Source organism: Echinops telfairi, unplaced genomic scaffold, assembly GCF_000313985.2.
Source record: "Echinops telfairi isolate 266 unplaced genomic scaffold, ASM31398v2 ScPeMD7_12;HRSCAF=54, whole genome shotgun sequence".
In the NCBI taxonomy this organism is placed as follows: Eukaryota; Metazoa; Chordata; class Mammalia; order Afrosoricida; family Tenrecidae; genus Echinops; species Echinops telfairi.
Genome location: NW_022103909.1, coordinates 3,098,534 through 3,116,535, shown reverse-complemented (window position 1 = coordinate 3,116,535; position 18,002 = coordinate 3,098,534). Strand labels below are relative to the sequence as shown.

At 45.2% G+C, this 18,002-nt stretch overlaps 1 protein-coding gene and 1 non-coding gene across 2 annotated transcripts in view; both read right to left on the bottom strand.

The window, feature by feature from the left end:
* FAM186A (family with sequence similarity 186 member A) overlaps window positions 1–18,002 on the bottom strand; it is a 70,723-nt gene that overhangs the window by 6,490 nt on the left and 46,231 nt on the right. Inside the window, exons 5-8 of the mRNA XM_030884749.1 lie at window positions 15,576–18,002; window positions 10,678–10,870; window positions 4,438–4,586; window positions 3,443–3,628 (exon numbers count right to left, since the gene is read on the bottom strand). The exon at window positions 15,576–18,002 is cut by the window's right edge and continues 30 nt beyond it. Coding sequence (XP_030740609.1) covers window positions 3,443–3,628; window positions 4,438–4,586; window positions 10,678–10,870; window positions 15,576–18,002 — 2,955 coding nt within the window. The remainder of the gene's footprint in view (window positions 1–3,442; window positions 3,629–4,437; window positions 4,587–10,677; window positions 10,871–15,575) is intronic.
* LOC115868579 lies at window positions 14,628–14,732 on the bottom strand. The gene has a single exon (XR_004045676.1). It is a non-coding gene; the product is annotated as a small nucleolar RNA SNORA8 (small nucleolar RNA).

Genomic DNA, 18,002 nt, shown 5'->3' with positions numbered 1-18,002 from the left:
AACCCAGGACAGATGAACCCTTCAGGACCAGTGGTGAGAGTGGAGATACCGGGAGGGTGGAGGGAGGGTGGGGTGGAAAGGGGGAACCAATGACAAGGATCTACATATAACCTCCTCCCTGGGGGACGGACAACAGAAAAGTGGGTGAAGGGAGGGAAACAGACAGTGTAAGACATGACAAAATAATAATTTATAAATTATCAAGGGCTCATGAGGGAGGGAGGGAGGGAGGGAAGGGGGAAAATGAGCTGATACCAAGGGCTCAAGTAGAAAGAAAATGTTTTGAAAATGATGATGGCAACACATGTACAAATGTGCTTGACACAATGGATGGATGGATGGATTGTGATAAGAGCTGTAAGAGCCCTTAATAAACTGATTTTTAAAAAGACATTGAGAAAATACGCAGTCAATCAAATGGGAGAATAATCTGTTTAGGATACCATGGGAGTCTCTAGCCGTGTTTCCCAAGTGGTGCTGGAACGATCCTGGGGCTGGGGTGAGGGGTGTGCAAAAGCTGAGTCCTAAATTTTATCTTGCCTTGTGGGCTACAGAACAAAAATTTGTAATGGCCAGTAGGGTGTTGAATACATTTTTTTTTTTCTGGAAAAAGGGACGGTAGGCCACAGATGTTTGGGAACCTGTGGTCTGGACGCATGGCAATTACGGGCAATAAGGGAGAGGCAAGGCTTTCTCGAGAGAACAGAATACAAACCGAGGACATTAGTTAGAGCAATATTTTTGACCGCAGGTGTCAGAATCTTTGACTAAGAGTGGTCTCCTGGGGGTCCAAACCATAGGCCACTTATTGCTCACTTAACACAAAGCCCAGAGGCAGGGGTTCCCAAGGCTGTTCCAGCAGCTCGGTCATGTAGGAGCCGGTTTCTTTGGTCTTTCTGCCCCTGTCTTTGCGTGTTGACTTCTTGTTCTCATGGTTATCCCCCCAAGGTTGCAAAAGTTAGTCGTTGGTCCAAGCATCACAAACACATCAAGGCAGCAAGAGGGGAGAAAAAATGCCAGTCTTCATCTCAGGAAGTTTCCGTCACAGCTCTTGGGAACAGGAAGAAAGGGGAACTGCAGGGGCGGGAGTGGGGCGGAGGCGGGTGGGCAGGAAAGTTGTTCAGTGTTTGTGTTCCAGAAGATAACACGGAATCTTTGCCCACGGTGATGGCGCGTGCCGGATCCCAGGGCTCCGTCGCAGTGCCTGGCACACGGTCAATCGTCAAGAGATATTTATGACGGGACCGAAAGTAGAGGCCGGTGAACACAACAGTACCTAATGTCCCCAGTATGTAGAAGAGGTCCTTCAACATGTTTGTGGGAAAATGGCAAAGATAATAGAATTTCTCCCAAGAACTCTCTGAAGGCCCCTTGTATTGTTGAAAATGGAGGGCTGGGGAGGGCTACAGAATGAAGCAGTTGGTCTATGCCAGGAGAGTCTTCATCGCAAGACGCAAAGGGAGCACAGAGGCAGGTCAGAAAAGGCGTCTTGGGAGAAGTGATCGTGTAAGCTGAGACTAGGTGAAAGTAGAAAAAACTAAAGCCAGAGGGAGAAAAAGACTCGGCTTACACTTGACCCACCACAAGGTAAAATAAACAGGACCTGTGTCCAGACCGAGCAGCCTCGGGGGCATCGTGGGTTGCGTGTGGGCCTGTGAACCAGAGAGAAACCACCAGGCTTTCTGCTGCCAGTACTGCCCCCAGGGCCTGTTCTGCTCCATCCTGTAGGGTTGGAATTGACAGATGGCAGTGAGGCTGGTTGTCATTTTGGAGTCCTGGATTGAAACGTGCTCCCAAATGTGGGCCCATTTGGTTGGGCTATGAGTCTCAGTGGATCGGCAGTAACATTATGGCGTAATATAATGGCATTATGTGACCATCCCCCAGGAAGTGAACTGTGTGCTCAAACAGGAAGAGGATTGAAGGTGGGCCGCCACACCTTAATCTTGAAACAGCCCTCATCTAATTTAAGAGGCGTTTCCCTGGATGATCACGGCAAACACCTTTAATCTTACAAGAGCTAAGAGGAGAGAGAAGTGAGCAAAAAGGAGGATCCGCTACTACCAAGAAAGAAGAGCTGAGAGTGGAATATATCCCTTGGATCTGGGGTCCTTGCAATGGGATCTTCCTACTATGGATGCAAGGTACATGAAGATCGAGGGGAAAAAAAAATCAGAGTGCTCCTATAAGCTCTTTCAGGAAAAGGGAGTTCAATTTTTAAAATTCTCGGTTAATCATTAAAGGATTTCCTTCCCTGAAAGAAGCAGTGTAGACTTCATAGCTCACCCCTTCTAGCGGGAAGAATCGCAGTGGTGTAAGAGATAATCTAGTCCAACAGAATTTGAAATGTGCAACTATAAGAGTGTCTTATTTTCTCCAAATCTCTTTAGTGCATCCTGGGAGATAAGAAGCTAGGGAACTTCAAATTGGGCCTAGATAGGATGCCTGCATGTCAGGTCCTGCCACCTGCTGAGTCAGGATGTGGATAAAAAGGCCTTCTCAGATGGTCCTCCTGGTACTTCCGATGACAGAATCCGGAGTGGAACTTCCAGTGGACCTCTCTAGCATTCCATTAGGTTTAATGTATTATAATTAGTTCTATTGTCATTGTTTGGTTTGTGTTCTTCATTAGAGACATCTGCAGACTTATGATGAGAGGGAAAAACAAACAAACAAAAATGTTGAAGTTGCTTATAGTATTTTCTGACCTCAGAAGAAAGGCCTGGCAACCTACTTCAAAAAACCGGTCATGGCCAGAGGATGTGCACTGTACAGATAGGAACTGGAAACACAGGGAACCCAGGACAGATGAACCCTTCAGGACCAGTGGTGAGAGTGGAGATACCGGGAGGGTGGAGGGAGGGTGGGGTGGAAAGGGGGAACCAATGACAAGGATCTACATATAACCTTCTCCCTGGGGGACGGACAACAGAAAAGTGGGTGAAGGGAGACATTGTACAGTGTAAGATATGACAAAATAATAATTTATAAATTATCAAGGGTTCATGGGGGGGGTGTGTATGTAAAAATGAGGAACTGATGCCAGGGACTTAAGTGGAGAGCAAATGTTTTGAGAATGAGGAGGGCAATGAAGGTACAAATGTGCTTTACACAATGGATGGATGGATGGATGGATGGATGGATTGTGATAAGAGTTGTATGAGCCCCTAATAAAATGATTAAAAAAGGAGAAGAGCAGTCATGGGAAGCCTCTATGGGGTGCAGTCGTACTCTAGCATGGGTGGAGTTGCCTTGAGTGGGAACCAACTTGATGGCAACTATTTTGTTGTTGCTTTTGCTTTGTTTTTATTTTAGATCGGTGTGGACATAATGTCCTTCCAAGCACTTTCAAGCTGCAGGAAAAAGTCAAGTGGGAGAAATAAAAAATTCCATTTGTTTGGCCAAAGGCCCGATTTCCAATGTGGCCCAGGCCTTGACTTACTGTGACTGAATGGATGCAAGAGATTTTCTGAAGGTGGACTGAATGTCTAACTGGAGCAGCCTAGGGATATCTGGGTATCCACCCAGCTGGGCCCAGAGTGAATGCAGGGATTTCTTCTCTGTGACTGGGTAGCTGGAAGAGGACAGCTCCGTGTTCCAGATGGCCTCCATCTGGTCCTTTTGTGGTCTAGAGAAATCAGGGAACGTTAATTGGAAGTATCGAAAATACATAACGTATACTCCAGTATGCGAATTTAATTTCCTTCTTTTCTTTTACCGCCGCCTTGTTCTAAAACAGGGACTCTGGTGGCGTAGTCTCAAGGACAGTCTCAGCAGTTCCAACCCATCAGTTGCCCCCTAAAGATCTACAGCCGTGGAAACCCTCTGGGGACAATTCCACGTGTCCTGCTGGGCTGCTATGGATCGGCCTAGACTCCATGGCCACAGATTTGGATTTGGATTTTGACCTACAACGACCTTGCCTGGCATCACTCAGGACCATTCAGCTGTGCCAACTTCAGAAAGAGGTGAAAAAGCAGAATCTGCCAAAACAGTTACCAAAGTTGCAGTTCCTTCACCAAGCAATTCATTTAAACACTACCTTCTTAGCTTCCTAAAGCACGCCCTTACAGACTAGATGGAAGTTAATGCCCTCCCCACAATAATCGCCTTCCTCTCCTTCCCAAAGTTTCTGCTTTCTTAAAAGAGGAACAAGAAAAGTTAAGGGGAGGATATAATGCGTCTCGATTCCCTATTTAATATTAACATAATTCGTTTCTTAAGAATCAGCTTCATTAAAAAAATACTCAAAATCCAATGTTGAACATATAAGTAGAAATATGTGTAAATAAGCCTCTTGCTAAACTAGCTAAGGAAACGATTATTCTTAGAATCTGCTTGGCTATCCTCAGTGACTATAATTGTTGGACAGTGGGGAGAGATTAGGTCCCATATATCATCTAAAGGAACTTTAATGTTAATCTTTTTACTATGTACCTGAGTTTCCTGAGTGTGTCAGGTGGTCTCTTCTCTTCCATTAGTAGGTCTAGTACTGGGTGATGAATGAATTCAGTAGAGGCACGTATCTGCTTTTCACTGATAATCACTCGAGGTTGACTGAGAGTCAAGTTATACGTCCTTTGGAGCTAAAAACAAAACCAAAATCAAATCAGAAAAAGGAAGCCATCGAATAAAAGACTGGAATCTTGGGAGAGTCATATGGGTTGGCCCCCGACTATATTATAGATCCTTTTTCCATAGAATTGCACATTCTTCCCCTCCAGTCTCTATAAGGTCCAGCCTCACAGCCAAATGGGTTCTGTGGAGCAATTGTGGGATTAAACGGAAAGAATAAAGGACAAGAGACAAAGTGTGCAAGGGCTCGCCTCTTCCATGAAGCTAGGAACGAGAGAAAGAATGTATTCTCCAACAGGCTTATATAATCTTGGGGCTAGCAAGCCCCATCAATCACAGTCAGTCTATACGTAAGTAGGTGGGCAGTGGCTTACCCTAGGATCAGCGGTTCTCAACCTGTGGGTTGCGACCCCTTTGGGGGTCAAACGACCCTTTCACAGGGGTCGCCTAAGACCATCAGAAAACACATGCAGATCCGCCCACATACGAGTACCTGGCATCAAGACTGTTACCCATGCTATAATAGGCTTCAAGACAAAATTTCATTTACTTATCACTAGGAATAAATATTTCACTGTATATAATTGCATAGTTTTTGTGATTCATCGCTATGCTTTAATTATGTTCCATTTGTAACAATGAAAATACATCCTGCATACCAGATATTTACATGACCATTCATAACAGTAGCAAAATGACATTGATGAAGTAGCAACGGAAATAATGCTATGGTTGGGGGGTCACCACCACATGAGGAACTGTATGAAAGGGTCACTGGCATGAGGAAGGCTGAGAACCACTGCCCTAGATGTTCCAGGGCTCATTGGGGGAGAAACCCAATACTGGCAGCAGGTAGAAGGGAGTTACTGTCCCCTGAGTGGGGAGAACGATAGAAACATGTCTGCTCCCGTAGATAAGGGCTGCTGGCCACATAGTGGTCAGCCATGTGCCTGTAAGAACTATTGTTATAGTAGCACTACCATGGGGTGATATCGTGGGAATGATCTTTACTTAGGAGAACGTGACTGAGATGAATCTCCAGCTCACAAACGTGAAGGCCTTCCTTCACCAGCGCCTTGGCCTTCCAGACTAGTATGAGCATAGAGAATTTGTCTGCACACATCCTATTCCTGTCCTCTCTTCCACAGTTAAATCGCTTTTTAGAAGAGTTTATATACATCCCAATCGGTTTAATGCTCTCTCCTCCCCTCCCATATTCATTGTTTGAGCATCAAATCCCCTCACTCTCCCGGCCCTCCACTCCCTGCCCCCGTCCCAGATAAACCATTGTGTCTGCTATTGTCTCTGTGCATCTACTCCTTCTGTGCTGCATAAACTGAGAAACTTCACAGAAACAAAACAGAAAGAAGAAAATTATATAAAGATAAACATAAAAATAAAGAGTAAGAAAATCAATATTAAAAAGCCGGAGAAGAAATTTCTGTCGTGGAACAATTAGCCTAGAGCAAATTCCGGATGTGTCAGGAGGGAGGTCAACTGACCAAGGATCATAGTATACCCTGGCTGGATCCACCATCATCAAATTGACGGTCCCCTCTGTCTGATAGCACAGCTGTTCCAGCCCCTTGCCTGTGGCTGGAGGGGATCTGCCAGAGGCAGATTTGCACACGGACTTTGGGCTCCCACTGTCCTCCACTGCCCTCTACAAACTGGATCTTCACAATTTAAGCTCTGATACTTTTCCCTTCATCCTATTTGGATTTTGTTATGGTCATTTTGGGATCACACAGGCTGGGGTGCTTCTTCCGCGTGGACTTCATGGACCCCTCACTTAGATGGCTGCTTGTTTGAGTGCAAGCCTTTAAGACCCCAGACACTATTCCAGTGGATAGCCGGACACCATCCGCTTTCTTCACCACACTTTGCCGTAGCACCCTGATCTTCAGGGATCATTTCACGAAGGTGAGTATGGAGCATGGCCATGTCATCAATTCTAACTGGATGGGGCTAGAGTTCAGTGGGATCCCAGAATCCATCTGCTTGTCCCTGGGTTATAAAGGACTTTGGCGGTCACATTGACAAAAACAAAAATCAACAAGAACCAAAACAAAAACAAAAGGGCTTCTCTTGAGTCCTTGCTTCCGAGATGACAAAGAAAAAGTGAAACAACGGTCATGCTTAGAAAGGCCGCGGCCATGTGCAGCCCATTCGCTGCAGAACTGCGCCCGCTGCGCGCCCAAAGCCAAGGCCATTAAGAAGTTCGTCACAGGAAACACAGCGGAGGCCACGGCCATCAGAGACATTTCCGAAGCGGCACGTGAAGCTGCATGACGGGGTGAGCTGTGTCATTCACAGCAAGGTGGTCAGGAACCAGTCACGGGAAGCCAATCATCCTGCTGGAGTATAAAGCAATTGTGTTGATAGCATCAATAAATTATCCAATAAAATAGAATCTAAGATGGTATTGATGATTTAGGTGAGTACAGACCAACTTCGAGCTGCGATCCATGAGTTGTTGCTTTGTACAGATTGATTTTTTTCTTCTTCTTGTTTACAAGCTTATTCAACACAAATCTGCCTCTGAACTGGAATTCCATGGCAGGTTCCCTCTGGAAGAGTCTCTGTTGGCCTCCCCTCCCATCAGTATCACCAGTTGCTCTAGACTTTTGGGTCGTGGCCTGCCAGTCTCAGGCACACTCTCAGGGGACAGATGGAGGTCATCCTGGAGGTGCTGGTAAGGTACCAGCAGAAATGTCTCCAGGCAAACTTCCTTCACTTAGGATCGTGACTTGAGATACTGCGTGGCCTGCATGACGTGAAGGTTGGGCACATTCTTGTGCAGCACTAGTTTGGGCTGCCTTGGCATGTGGACAACCTTTTTGGCCACATGACCTCCTCCTTGAAAAGGAGTTCGTCGTCGATAGCAATTGGGTTCTTCTTGGGCATCAAATCACAGTGACTGCTCCAAATTGATTTCTGTTCACACTGAGCTTGGGGATTGGTGCTAGGGGAACATTTCCTGTATCATTTCTTCCAAGTGCAGATCCTTGCCTATCAGATTCAAACTTGTCATACTAATATAAGGAGAGCATGGAGGGACTAAATATAGGGTGGTTCTGGGTCCCCTTTCCTTGTAAACACACTAAGCCAGGAGTGTCACCCAAGGTCCAACAACTGCCATTTCCACAATCTTGGGGCAGCCACCCTTTGCTTCCTCTTCTATGGGGGAATTTCAGTCCTAAGTCCAAGGGCCCAGTTTGTTGAATTGGGCTTCCACATTGAGCCCTTCTGGTGTGGCCCTTGGGGAGTGCTATGTTGCCTGTAAGGCCAGTGTCTAAGGTCATCCTAGTGCTTATTCCATGGCGTGGTTCACCAAGGGTTGGGTAGAAACATATTTGTAGTGTTTACCCAGGAACATAGAATCTGGTTTATTGTCCCCTTAAGATTCCCTACAATTATTGTTCAACAACTTTCTTCCCAATGTGAGGTTGTTCCTCCTCATTTATCCACCAGACCCACCAACAGAAATATCAGTGCCTCCTCTGGAAGGTAGAGGCTCCCCTCCCCTGGTCGCAACTTGACTTTCCAGTGAGGTTCTCCTCTCATGGCTGTGGAAGGCAGGTTGATCTGTCGCAGCCTTGTCTCAATGTTGTGTGGCATCAAATAGATGCTCTTTTCCCTTTCCCCCTGCTTGAAGGAGGGACCCCAGCCGATGTGAGGGCTCCTCTTTTGAGGTTCATGGCCAGTAGGCAGACTTTCTACCCCTTTGTTTTGGAATTAATTTCTAAGATTTGTTTAATTAGCATTTCTCCTTGTAGTAGTGGACTCATACGGTATTTAGCCTTTTGTGATTGACTAACTACACGCAGCATAATGGTTTACAGGTCTTTCTGTGTCATGCGGTGTTTCATGCTTTCATCATTTTTTAGGGTTGCATAGTATTCCATTGTGTGTATGTACCACAGTTTCTTTATCCAATCTTCCGCTGTTGGGCAGTTTCTTGCTATTGCAAACTGTTAAGCCCTTTTCATATGTTCGCTCGTTTCATATTTACAATAAACTTATGAAGTAAATACTGTTACTGTGGGACTCTGAGACTCAGAAAACTCAATGAGCTTGCCCAAGGTCGTGTAACTAGTATGTGGCAGAGCTGATATGAATACAGACAACCTTGTAATCGAGCCAAGCCTCTTCACCACTCCAGCCCAGTACAAGGCAGTTATTCAGGTCTATCCACTTCTCTCTCTGGCTTTTTATTATTCCTTCTTCATGTCTGGAGATCATCCAACGCCTGCTGCCTTTCGACTCCAACTCAGGGTATTCATTAGCCTAATCACATAATATCAGAACAAATAACTCTGACTTCAGCTTCATAACCTTTCAGAAGGTTACTCTAATTGCCAAGTAGGAGCCCTGGTGGTGTCGTGGACTAAGCATTGAGTTGCTGGCTGAACTCACTAGCCACTCCATGGCATAAAGAGGAGGATGTCTGCTCCCAGAAAGGTTCATAGCATTAGCAACCCCATCGAGGACTTCTACTCTGCCCCGTAAGGCCCCTATGAGTTGGAATGGACTCAGCAGCGGTGGGTTATCACCCCCCAAACAAGTTGATTGTTGTTGGATGTTATCAAGTCAGTTCCAACTCAGAGCCACCCTACACTCAGCAAAATGAAACCCTGCCTCATCCTCACCCTTGTTGCGATGTTTGAGCCTGTTGTTGCAGCTACCGTGTCAACCCAGCCCATAAAGGGTCTGCTGCTTTTTCACTGACCCTCTGCTTTACCAAGCATGATGGCCTCCTTCAGGATGTCCGGGTAACCTGCCGAAAGTATACACCTTTTTTTTTTTAAGCATATGCTTTTAAGGAACATTCTGGGGGACAAGAGTAACACAGAGGACTGACATAATGGGCAGCTCCAGTAGCCATGGTGCCAGGAAGGGGGACTTTGGAGACTGGCCACTGCCATGTGGGTTATCACTTGGGCTGGCTGGCCTCATGGGGGCTTGGGCTCAGTCCTCAGACCCTCTGCTGCCTCCTTCATGAACGCTTTATTCCTTAGTCGGGAAAGGCCCTGCTTTGTGAGGTGAGCTGAGCTGCACCCCTCGTGTGCACGCTCGCCTCCAGGGTCCCTCCCCGTGGACGCCCAGCGCTCCTGCCCATGCCCTCTGTCCTGCTGCTTCCTCACCTTGCTTTGACCGCGGGGCCACCTTGATCTGCTGCTGCCGCCCCCGCCTCACCTTGAAGTGCAGACACAGCAGGAGGCCGAGTCCCTGGCCCCTCCCCAGAGACCTCTGCGCCTGGTGAGGGGCGGATGGGATGGCAGCATTGGTGCAGCCCCCTGTGTGGCTGACTATCCTGGCTCATGTCCAGACTTCTCTTGCATTGTAAAATATATTCTAATTTAACAAAGACCCACATACAGAGAATTAAAAAAAATAAATAAATAAGGAACATTCTGGATGTGCTTCCTCAAGATAGATTAGTGCATTCTTCTGGAAGTCCATGTAATTACATTCAGTGTCCTTTTGCCAGTAGTTCAAAGGCATCAATTCTTCTGCGGTCATTCTTACGTATTCTGCAGCTTTCACATGCTTCTGAAGCAATTGTCAATACCATGGCTTGGGGGTGGGGGGGATATATATATATAAAACATGGTTTGGGCCAAGCACATCTTAGTCCTCAAAATGATATCTTGCTTTTTAACATTTTAAAGAGCCTTTTTTTTTTTTTGCAGCCCCAAAGCATATTAATGACCAATTTGATGAGTATCTCTGGGAGATAATAAAAAGCAATTGGTGTTTAATGGTGTTATGTAAGCAAGTTAAGCCTCATTTTCTTTCGGTAAACCATGACATGAAAAGTTGCTTCCTGGTAGTTTTAAGGAGAAAACGAAACACCAATAATCAATTGGCGAGCAATGACTTCAAGAAGTCACAGAGAGAGAGACTGGTAGATGTGGGATTGCTAGAAGAAGTTGAATGTTCTAGACGTCTCTTCCTCTCTTTTTGTTCTCATTGAGAGAGTCTGGCAGGAATCCTGCTCTGGGTCAATGGAGGAATTTCTCAGGCAATGCTATGCTCAAAGGCTTATTACCACTTTGGTTTTTCCTACAGCACCTGGGGCGAGAGAAGGGCACACACCTGTGTAAACAAGGCTGTCATCTTCCTCAGGCACCGAGTCCGCTTCTGCACCAGAGACGTCTGCTTCTCTGTCCAGGTTTGCAGCACCTTTTTCTGGTAGTCATCAATCCGACTCAGCATGATGCAGAGGTTCCGGGTCTCGTAGCCTTTCCCGGTGTTTTGGATGTCTTGTAATTGTTTGCTTATGTTGTTTCTTGAAGAAGAAGAAGAAGAAGGAGGAGGAGGAGGAGGAGGAGGAGGAGAAAGCAAGAATTAGACTGATAATGATATAGTCAGCAAACCTGGGCTCCATTACGTTCGATTCTCACCCTATCTCCAGTCAGTAGAAGGGGAGTGGATTAGGGTGGGAGGCCTGCTTAACTAGACGTTAATCTAGTTTGCTATATGATTAAATTTTCAAAAATCTACCTATCAAAGTTTTACCAACTCTTCATGGGATTTGCTGATATTTCAGTAAGTTGCTTTATATTATTGCAATATATTACAATTTTCAATGTGCCTATTTGAAATAAAAGATATCGTAGGGGACAAAATAATAAAAATTGCCTCATTACCATGGAATCAATTCTGACTGATGGTAGTCCTATATGAGACGGAGTAGAACTGTAGAGCTACTCCTTAGCATTTCTAGATTGTAGCTCTTTATGGAAGCAGACAGCTTCATTGTTCTGCAATGCAGTTGGTGGACTTGAACCACAAACTCTGTGGCTAGTAATCCAATGTTTAGCCCAGAAGACACATTAAAACCAAGCAAAGAAACAAAAACCTCACAGCCACGGAATCCATTAGACTCACAGTGACCTTCTAGGACAGAGAAGACCTGCCCCTCTGGGTTTTTCAACTGTTTTATTGACATGTAATTTGTCATTACAATTGAATAGTTCAGTCACATCAAGAAGACTTGTACAATCATCACCACAGTTAGTTTTAGAACATTTTTTTCATTTTTGTACTCATTGTTATTAGCTTCCCATTTCCCCCCAGCCTCTCCTGCCATGCTCCTAAGGTACCGTGAATCCAGTTCCTGTGGCTATAGGTTTATCTATCCTGGATTTCTTATACAAAAAAAAAACACATTTAAAAACTAGCAAGAATAATAAAATAAAACATAAAAACGTCAATCAAAATGGAAGCAGAAAATATTAAAAATCGGAACAAATCTAATTAGATTATAAGGGAAATCAAATGATAGGGTGCTAAATTGTAACCTAACTGCATCTGCAACAGTCCACTTTCCAGTGCAGTCTGCATGACAGCAAAGCTATTGGCACCCCTGGTCCATGGTCAGAGGGGATTCACCACGAGCTTAATCCATGTGTATTTCACTTTCACTTTTATAAAAAGGTAAAACAGCTTTAAAATTGGTCAAAATGGAGATCAAACGATAAGATGTAACATGTTGACCTAACTAGGTTTACCACATTCTCTCTTTACAATGCTCTCCGTCTGCTAACAAGGCTCGACTGTGACTGGAGGGAATTCACCGGAGGCTTAATCCATGTGTAGATCCTGGAAATGGATTGTGGGCTTCTACTGTCATTCACCTTCTAAAAACCAGCTGCTCACAATTTAAAAACTAATGAAACTCCCTCCTTTAGATTTGGATTCTATTGTTTGCAATCCTTGGATCACACAGGCTGGTGTGCTTCTTCCAAGTGGACTTAGTTGACTCCTTGCTTAGCTGGCTGCTTATTTCGGACGTCTTTAAGACCCCCAGACATTATTCTTTCTGATGGCCGGCACCATTTAGTTTCCTCACCAGACTTTGCCGTAGCACTGTATCTTCAGTGATCTCTTCATTAAGTGGAGCATCAAGCAGGACCGTGTCAATAAGAACTAATCTATATGTCTTAGATTGGGGCTAGAATTAAGTGCAATCCCCCAATTCATTCATATTTCTTTGTTTTATATATGTCAGGTTCACCTTAGAAACATCATTGTCATTTTATTTTAGAGAACATTATCGATCATCCCCTTGGGGCATCACTTCCACTGTCATCAAATCAATGCTGACTCATAACCCTATAGGGCAGGGCAGAACGAGTTGAAAGCCTTATCTTTATCCCTCAGGGCAGTTGGTGGGTTGGAACTCCTGATCTTCTGGTTAGCAGCCCAATACATAATCCACTATGCCACCAGGGTTTCTCAAATGAAGAGAGGGTGGGAGAGAGAGAGAGAGAGAGAGAGAGAGAGAGAGAGAAAATGACTTTGGCTTCTTTCATGAGTTACCATCAGTAGCTTAAAACTTGCTGTATATATGCATTATTTAGTACTCACTTATATTAATTTACTGAATTTTCTAGGCTTCCTCACAAGCTTCATTTTTTCACACCAAATCTTCCCTGATGTTGTTTTTCTGTCTATTCGCATAGTCTTGAAATTTCCTCCACATTTTTCACTACTTTGCGAAGTTTGTCATTTCGTTTCAAACTTAGGGATTTTATTGTTAATGTATTACATTTGTGTCTATCAGAGGTTAAGTAAGATTTTGGTAAATCCAGATTTTGGAATGCTGTACAGTCATAAAATAAAGTTCCCAGAGCTCTTAAAAATTTTTTTTCTGGAACTCTTTACCAATGAAGACCTAACTGATCTAATAGTGAATATCCAAGTTATACTATAAGAACACCCAAGTCAAAATTGGTTAAAATATGCTCAAAGGGGATGAAAGAGCACTTACGCGCTCCTATTTATACAGAAAATATTTCTGGCCACACACATTGGTAGCCTTACAGGAAGGGTCTGGATGTCTGGGGTTAGGGTTTGTTGGTGAAACTTTTCATTCTAATATATAGATAGTTCTGATAATATACTATGTGACTGTACTGCTTTAAAAATATTTAAATATAGCGAAGGTTGAAAAGGATATAAGGCAATGTTGATACACTGTGAAAATTGAAACTAATATCAATAACAAGATGTTGTAGATTATCAAATTAGAACCTAATTTACCATGTAAACATTCACTGAACACACAAGAAAATGTTGATAGTTTTTTTAAATGCCTAAAAGATATAAGGGAACTGGTATGTAAAATTCTTAAGAGGATGAAAGTGTTCATATGTGCACACAGGCTTGAAAGAATGGGGCTAGCCAGTGTGGAAAGAGAAAGTTAAAGACTAGTATAGAGGAAACACACATTTTCCAACAAATTCCAGATGACCTAAGCTTTGAAAAGAGAAGTCTGACTGTAACTTGAAAGAGGCTCGTTTGCACCAGGTTGTGTTATTCCAGCCTCTAATTCCCTAGTGAATTCAGGATACAAACAGGTAAATTTCAGGAAAACAGGGAGCTTTGCCTATTTTCTTTTATTAAGAATGGTTTTTTAATTAGTTCCTAAGAGATGTTTATTATCAACAAGCAGGCAGTATTCAAAGGAATAATATGAACGGTGAGATAGTTTATTGTGCCAGCCTGGCTGATAAACGCAGGAGGGATTGACTGAGGGGCGGAGAGAAGGATGGCTTGGTGAGCCTTGCCTTTCTTGTCTCTCGCTCTGTGATCATCGGACCAGTGTGCGGCTGCCTTGCTTGTTCTGTGCCTCAATTTAAAGGCTACACTGCCTGTGGGACGCCTTGCCTGTGGACTGTGTTGCTGTAAGATGAGGTCCCTTTAAGACTTCTCTGGAGCTGGGGACTGGTGGTTTGTGACCTGCCTTGTGATTGTCTGCTGTGCTGACATAGCCTAGCTCTCTCTACAAATAGAAGAAGATCTGGCATCAGACAGAGACTTGAAGGACTGCTAGTCTCTCAACTTTCTCTCATGGACGTGAGTTGCACTAAGCCATTTATAGTGCTTTCTAATTTAACTGTTTACTTCTTGTATTGTATATTTATCTGTATATGATTTAACAGTTCATTTCTCATTATATATCTAATTATCTTTATAAATAAATATATTATATTATCAGGAATTTGGTTTTATCTCTCTAGAGAACCCTGTCTAACACAAACGGCATCCATAAAAATACCAGGTTTCACATGCGCAAAGCCAAAAAACACCACGATGTCAGATACTGAATTTCTATAGCACTGTCTGGGCGCAGATGCCATGCATTGTGGGCCTATCTTCTCCACTGCTGCACCCCTCGCACCTAGAACCATCGTTGGTTCATAATGGACATCCAATAAACATGTGTTGCAGAAATGACCTAAGTTTTTACTATAATCAACAATAGCCTTTTCTATCAATACATTTTAATTGGCCAGCTGTAATTTGTTTTTAAAAAATCTCCTAGAGAATAGATTGGTAACCTCAAACACAAATGCTAAGGATGGCAGGCCAACGGTTACTTGTCCTGATGCTTTTCGGATGGTTGCATTAAAAGAAAAAAAAATCAGGGCCGGAACCTGTTGCCACCAGTTCACCTCACCAGCAGAGTTTTCATGGCAGCACCTAACACATAATCCACCATCGCTCATTTCAAGAATAATCCATCTTTGGGTGGACCCACGAAGATAAAAAAGACATTCAGAACAACTGGCAAGGAGATCTACATTTTTGAAGCTGATTTTTTTTTCAAAGACCAGCCAGTATCCACAAAATAAACCTTAGCATCTCTGCTAAAGACATAAACAGATGAAAAGGATCAAGTATATAACCTTGCCCTTATTTTCTGAAATAGAAGGGTCTGTTTGTTACCTTCAACTGCTTGACTTGATGCCAGGGGCTTAAGTGGAGAGCAAATGTTTTGAGAATGACGAGGGCAATAAATGTACAAATGTGCTTTACACAAGTGATATATGTATGGATTGCGATAAGAGTTGTATGAACCCCTAATAAAACAATAAAAAGAAAATCTTTTAAAACATATGATCCAACAGTATTAATCTAGCTATAGAGCAACAGTTGAAATCAAGACTATCCCAGAAAACTGGATATAAGATAATCACATCTACCTGGCGCGTTGGATCAGTCTGTAGGCAATGTATTTGCGGAACAGGTATCCCAGTCGAACTGTGTCCGTATGAAGTGTCTCGGTTATGAGCGTTTTCGCTTTTGTATACAACTTTGAAGGGAGTCTAGACGTTTTTGTGGCCTGACTTAAGAGTACCAGGTTCTGTCTCTGAGCTTTCACATCAACAAAATACTTGTCCTCTTCCAGGTCTTGGGGAGAGGAAGGAGGCACGGTTAATTTGGGTTTCTTGAGAGCTGACACTGAGGTCAGTATCCAGGACTTATCGATAGGAGGGAATCTGGATCCCTGGTCCCATTCCGAAAGTGAGGTCTGAGATGGTTTGGGTTGTTGAGTGAGAGGCGGCGGCTTCACGAGAGTAGGAAGGACCCCTTTGCCCATGGAAGGGGTTGGTGATGCTGGCATCTTCCTGTAATCAGCGAGATGCGACTGAGCTAATCTCAATTGTTCCAGGGCTAAAGGATCTTGGAGTCTCGGAGTTTTTGCAAACGGGTCAGAGTCTTCTGACTTTGTGGTAAAAGGGGCTCGTGGTGTCTCAAACGTCGGAGGACTGGGAGGGCCCACGGTTGATTTCAAATACAGAGGAGAAATCATTTCCAATCCTTCCTTACTTTTCCCGGAGACAGGAAAAGTTAAGTTTTTGGGGGTTTTTTCAAGAGTCGGAGTCATCCATGCTGTGGGAGGAACATGTGGTGTGGAAAGTTGCCCCGGAACGGGGGGGAACCATGATGCCAGATGGCGCTGCTCGAGGAGGCTAGGGGGTCTAGGTTTCTTGAGATCCTCAGCGATGGAAGAGCCCCCAGCAATCAAATGCTGCCCAGGAGGCAGACTGGGGAACTGTCCAGAGGTGGGTGGGACTTTGGGTGTAAGAGCAGTCTTGAACATCGGGGAGGGCTGGGGTGTGAGAAGGCCCTGGGATGGGACGAGCTCTGGTGTCAGGAAATGCAGAGAGGAAGGAACAGTCGGTGGTCCCAGGAACTTCCCAGGGGCTGAACCACTCCCCGTTACGAAGGCTGCCCCAGTGCCATCGTGGGACTTAATGAGAGACTTAGCTATCTGCAGAGGAGGAGAGACCTCAAGTGCAAAGGGCGTCTCAGAACCAGCAGATGATTCCGGGAACGGGCTCAGGCCCCTAGAAGACTTTGATGCCAAGGAAGCCGGTTCTTGAAATAGCTTGACAATAGAAGGAATGGGTGACTGCTTAGAAATGGGAGGAGCACCCGGTGGGAAGGCGTGTGCAGTAACAGGAAAGTTCCCGGCTTTGGGGGTGTGTTCTGGAGGAAGGCCAGTCCAGTGTTGGGAAAGCTGCTCTCCAGGGAAAGCTGCCCTTGACGGTAGGTCCTCCCCAGGCCTGATAGTGGTATCCACTGGCTGGGCCTGTCCTGGGGCAATGGGGACCCTCAAAGGTTGGACTTGCCCAAGGGTCAAGGGAGATCTCAAGTCATGGGCTTTACGTAATTCCTTGATCTGTTCTGGGGTAAGAGGAACCCCTAGTGCTTGGGGTTGTCCTAAGGGAGTGGTAGCTGATACCCAGGCATTTTCAGGGATGAGGGGGACTCCTGATTCCTGGATGTGTTCCAAAGTGGGAGGAGCTTCTGGAGTTGATGAGGTCCGTACCTGACTGACCTTCAGAGCATGGGGCTGCTGAAGAGGTTTGGATTCTTCCTGAACACTATCCAGAGTGATAGGGACCCCCAATGCTTTGGCCTGCTCTTTAGTGAGAAAGGTCACTACTGCTTGGGCCTGCTGAGAACTGAGAGGGACCCCTAGTGTCTGAGCCTGTTCCGGAGTGGGAGGAAGCCCCAGTGCCTGGGTCTGCTCTGGTGTGAGAGAAACCCTCTGTGTTTGGACCTGTCCTTGCAATCCTTGAGCTGCTACTTTAGGTGGAGGCGTCTGCATTGCATGGGGCTGTTCTGGAAGGAACGACGCCTGCGTCTGTGTAAGGGCCATAGCAGGCCTCTCTGTCTGGTCTTGTTCCCGAGGGAGAGGGGGCCCTAAGCCTTGTGCCTGTTTGTGGGGGAATGGCATCTGTACGCTTGGGGCCTGTTTACCATCGCGAAGATTCCTCAATGCCTGAGCCTCCTCAGGTGTAAGAGTGAACCCCAAATCCAAGGACTTCTCTGGGGGTGGGGAGATGCCCATCGTTGGTTTATGCTTAGTAGTAAGAGGGACCTCTTCAGGGAGTAAAGTAACCCTCTGTTCAGGACCCACCTCAGGGGGAAGAGGGATCCCTTGGAGCTCCTGAAGTTTAACAGAAATTTCTGGTTTGTCCTTGGAGGATAATGTGATGGTTGGAGCCCTCATTTCCATAGGGGGCTGCTGGGGGGTGAGGGCACTCCCCAATGCCTGAGTCTGCTGAGGAGTGAGGGTGATCCCTTGTGCCTGAGCCTGCTGGGGGGTGAGGGGGATC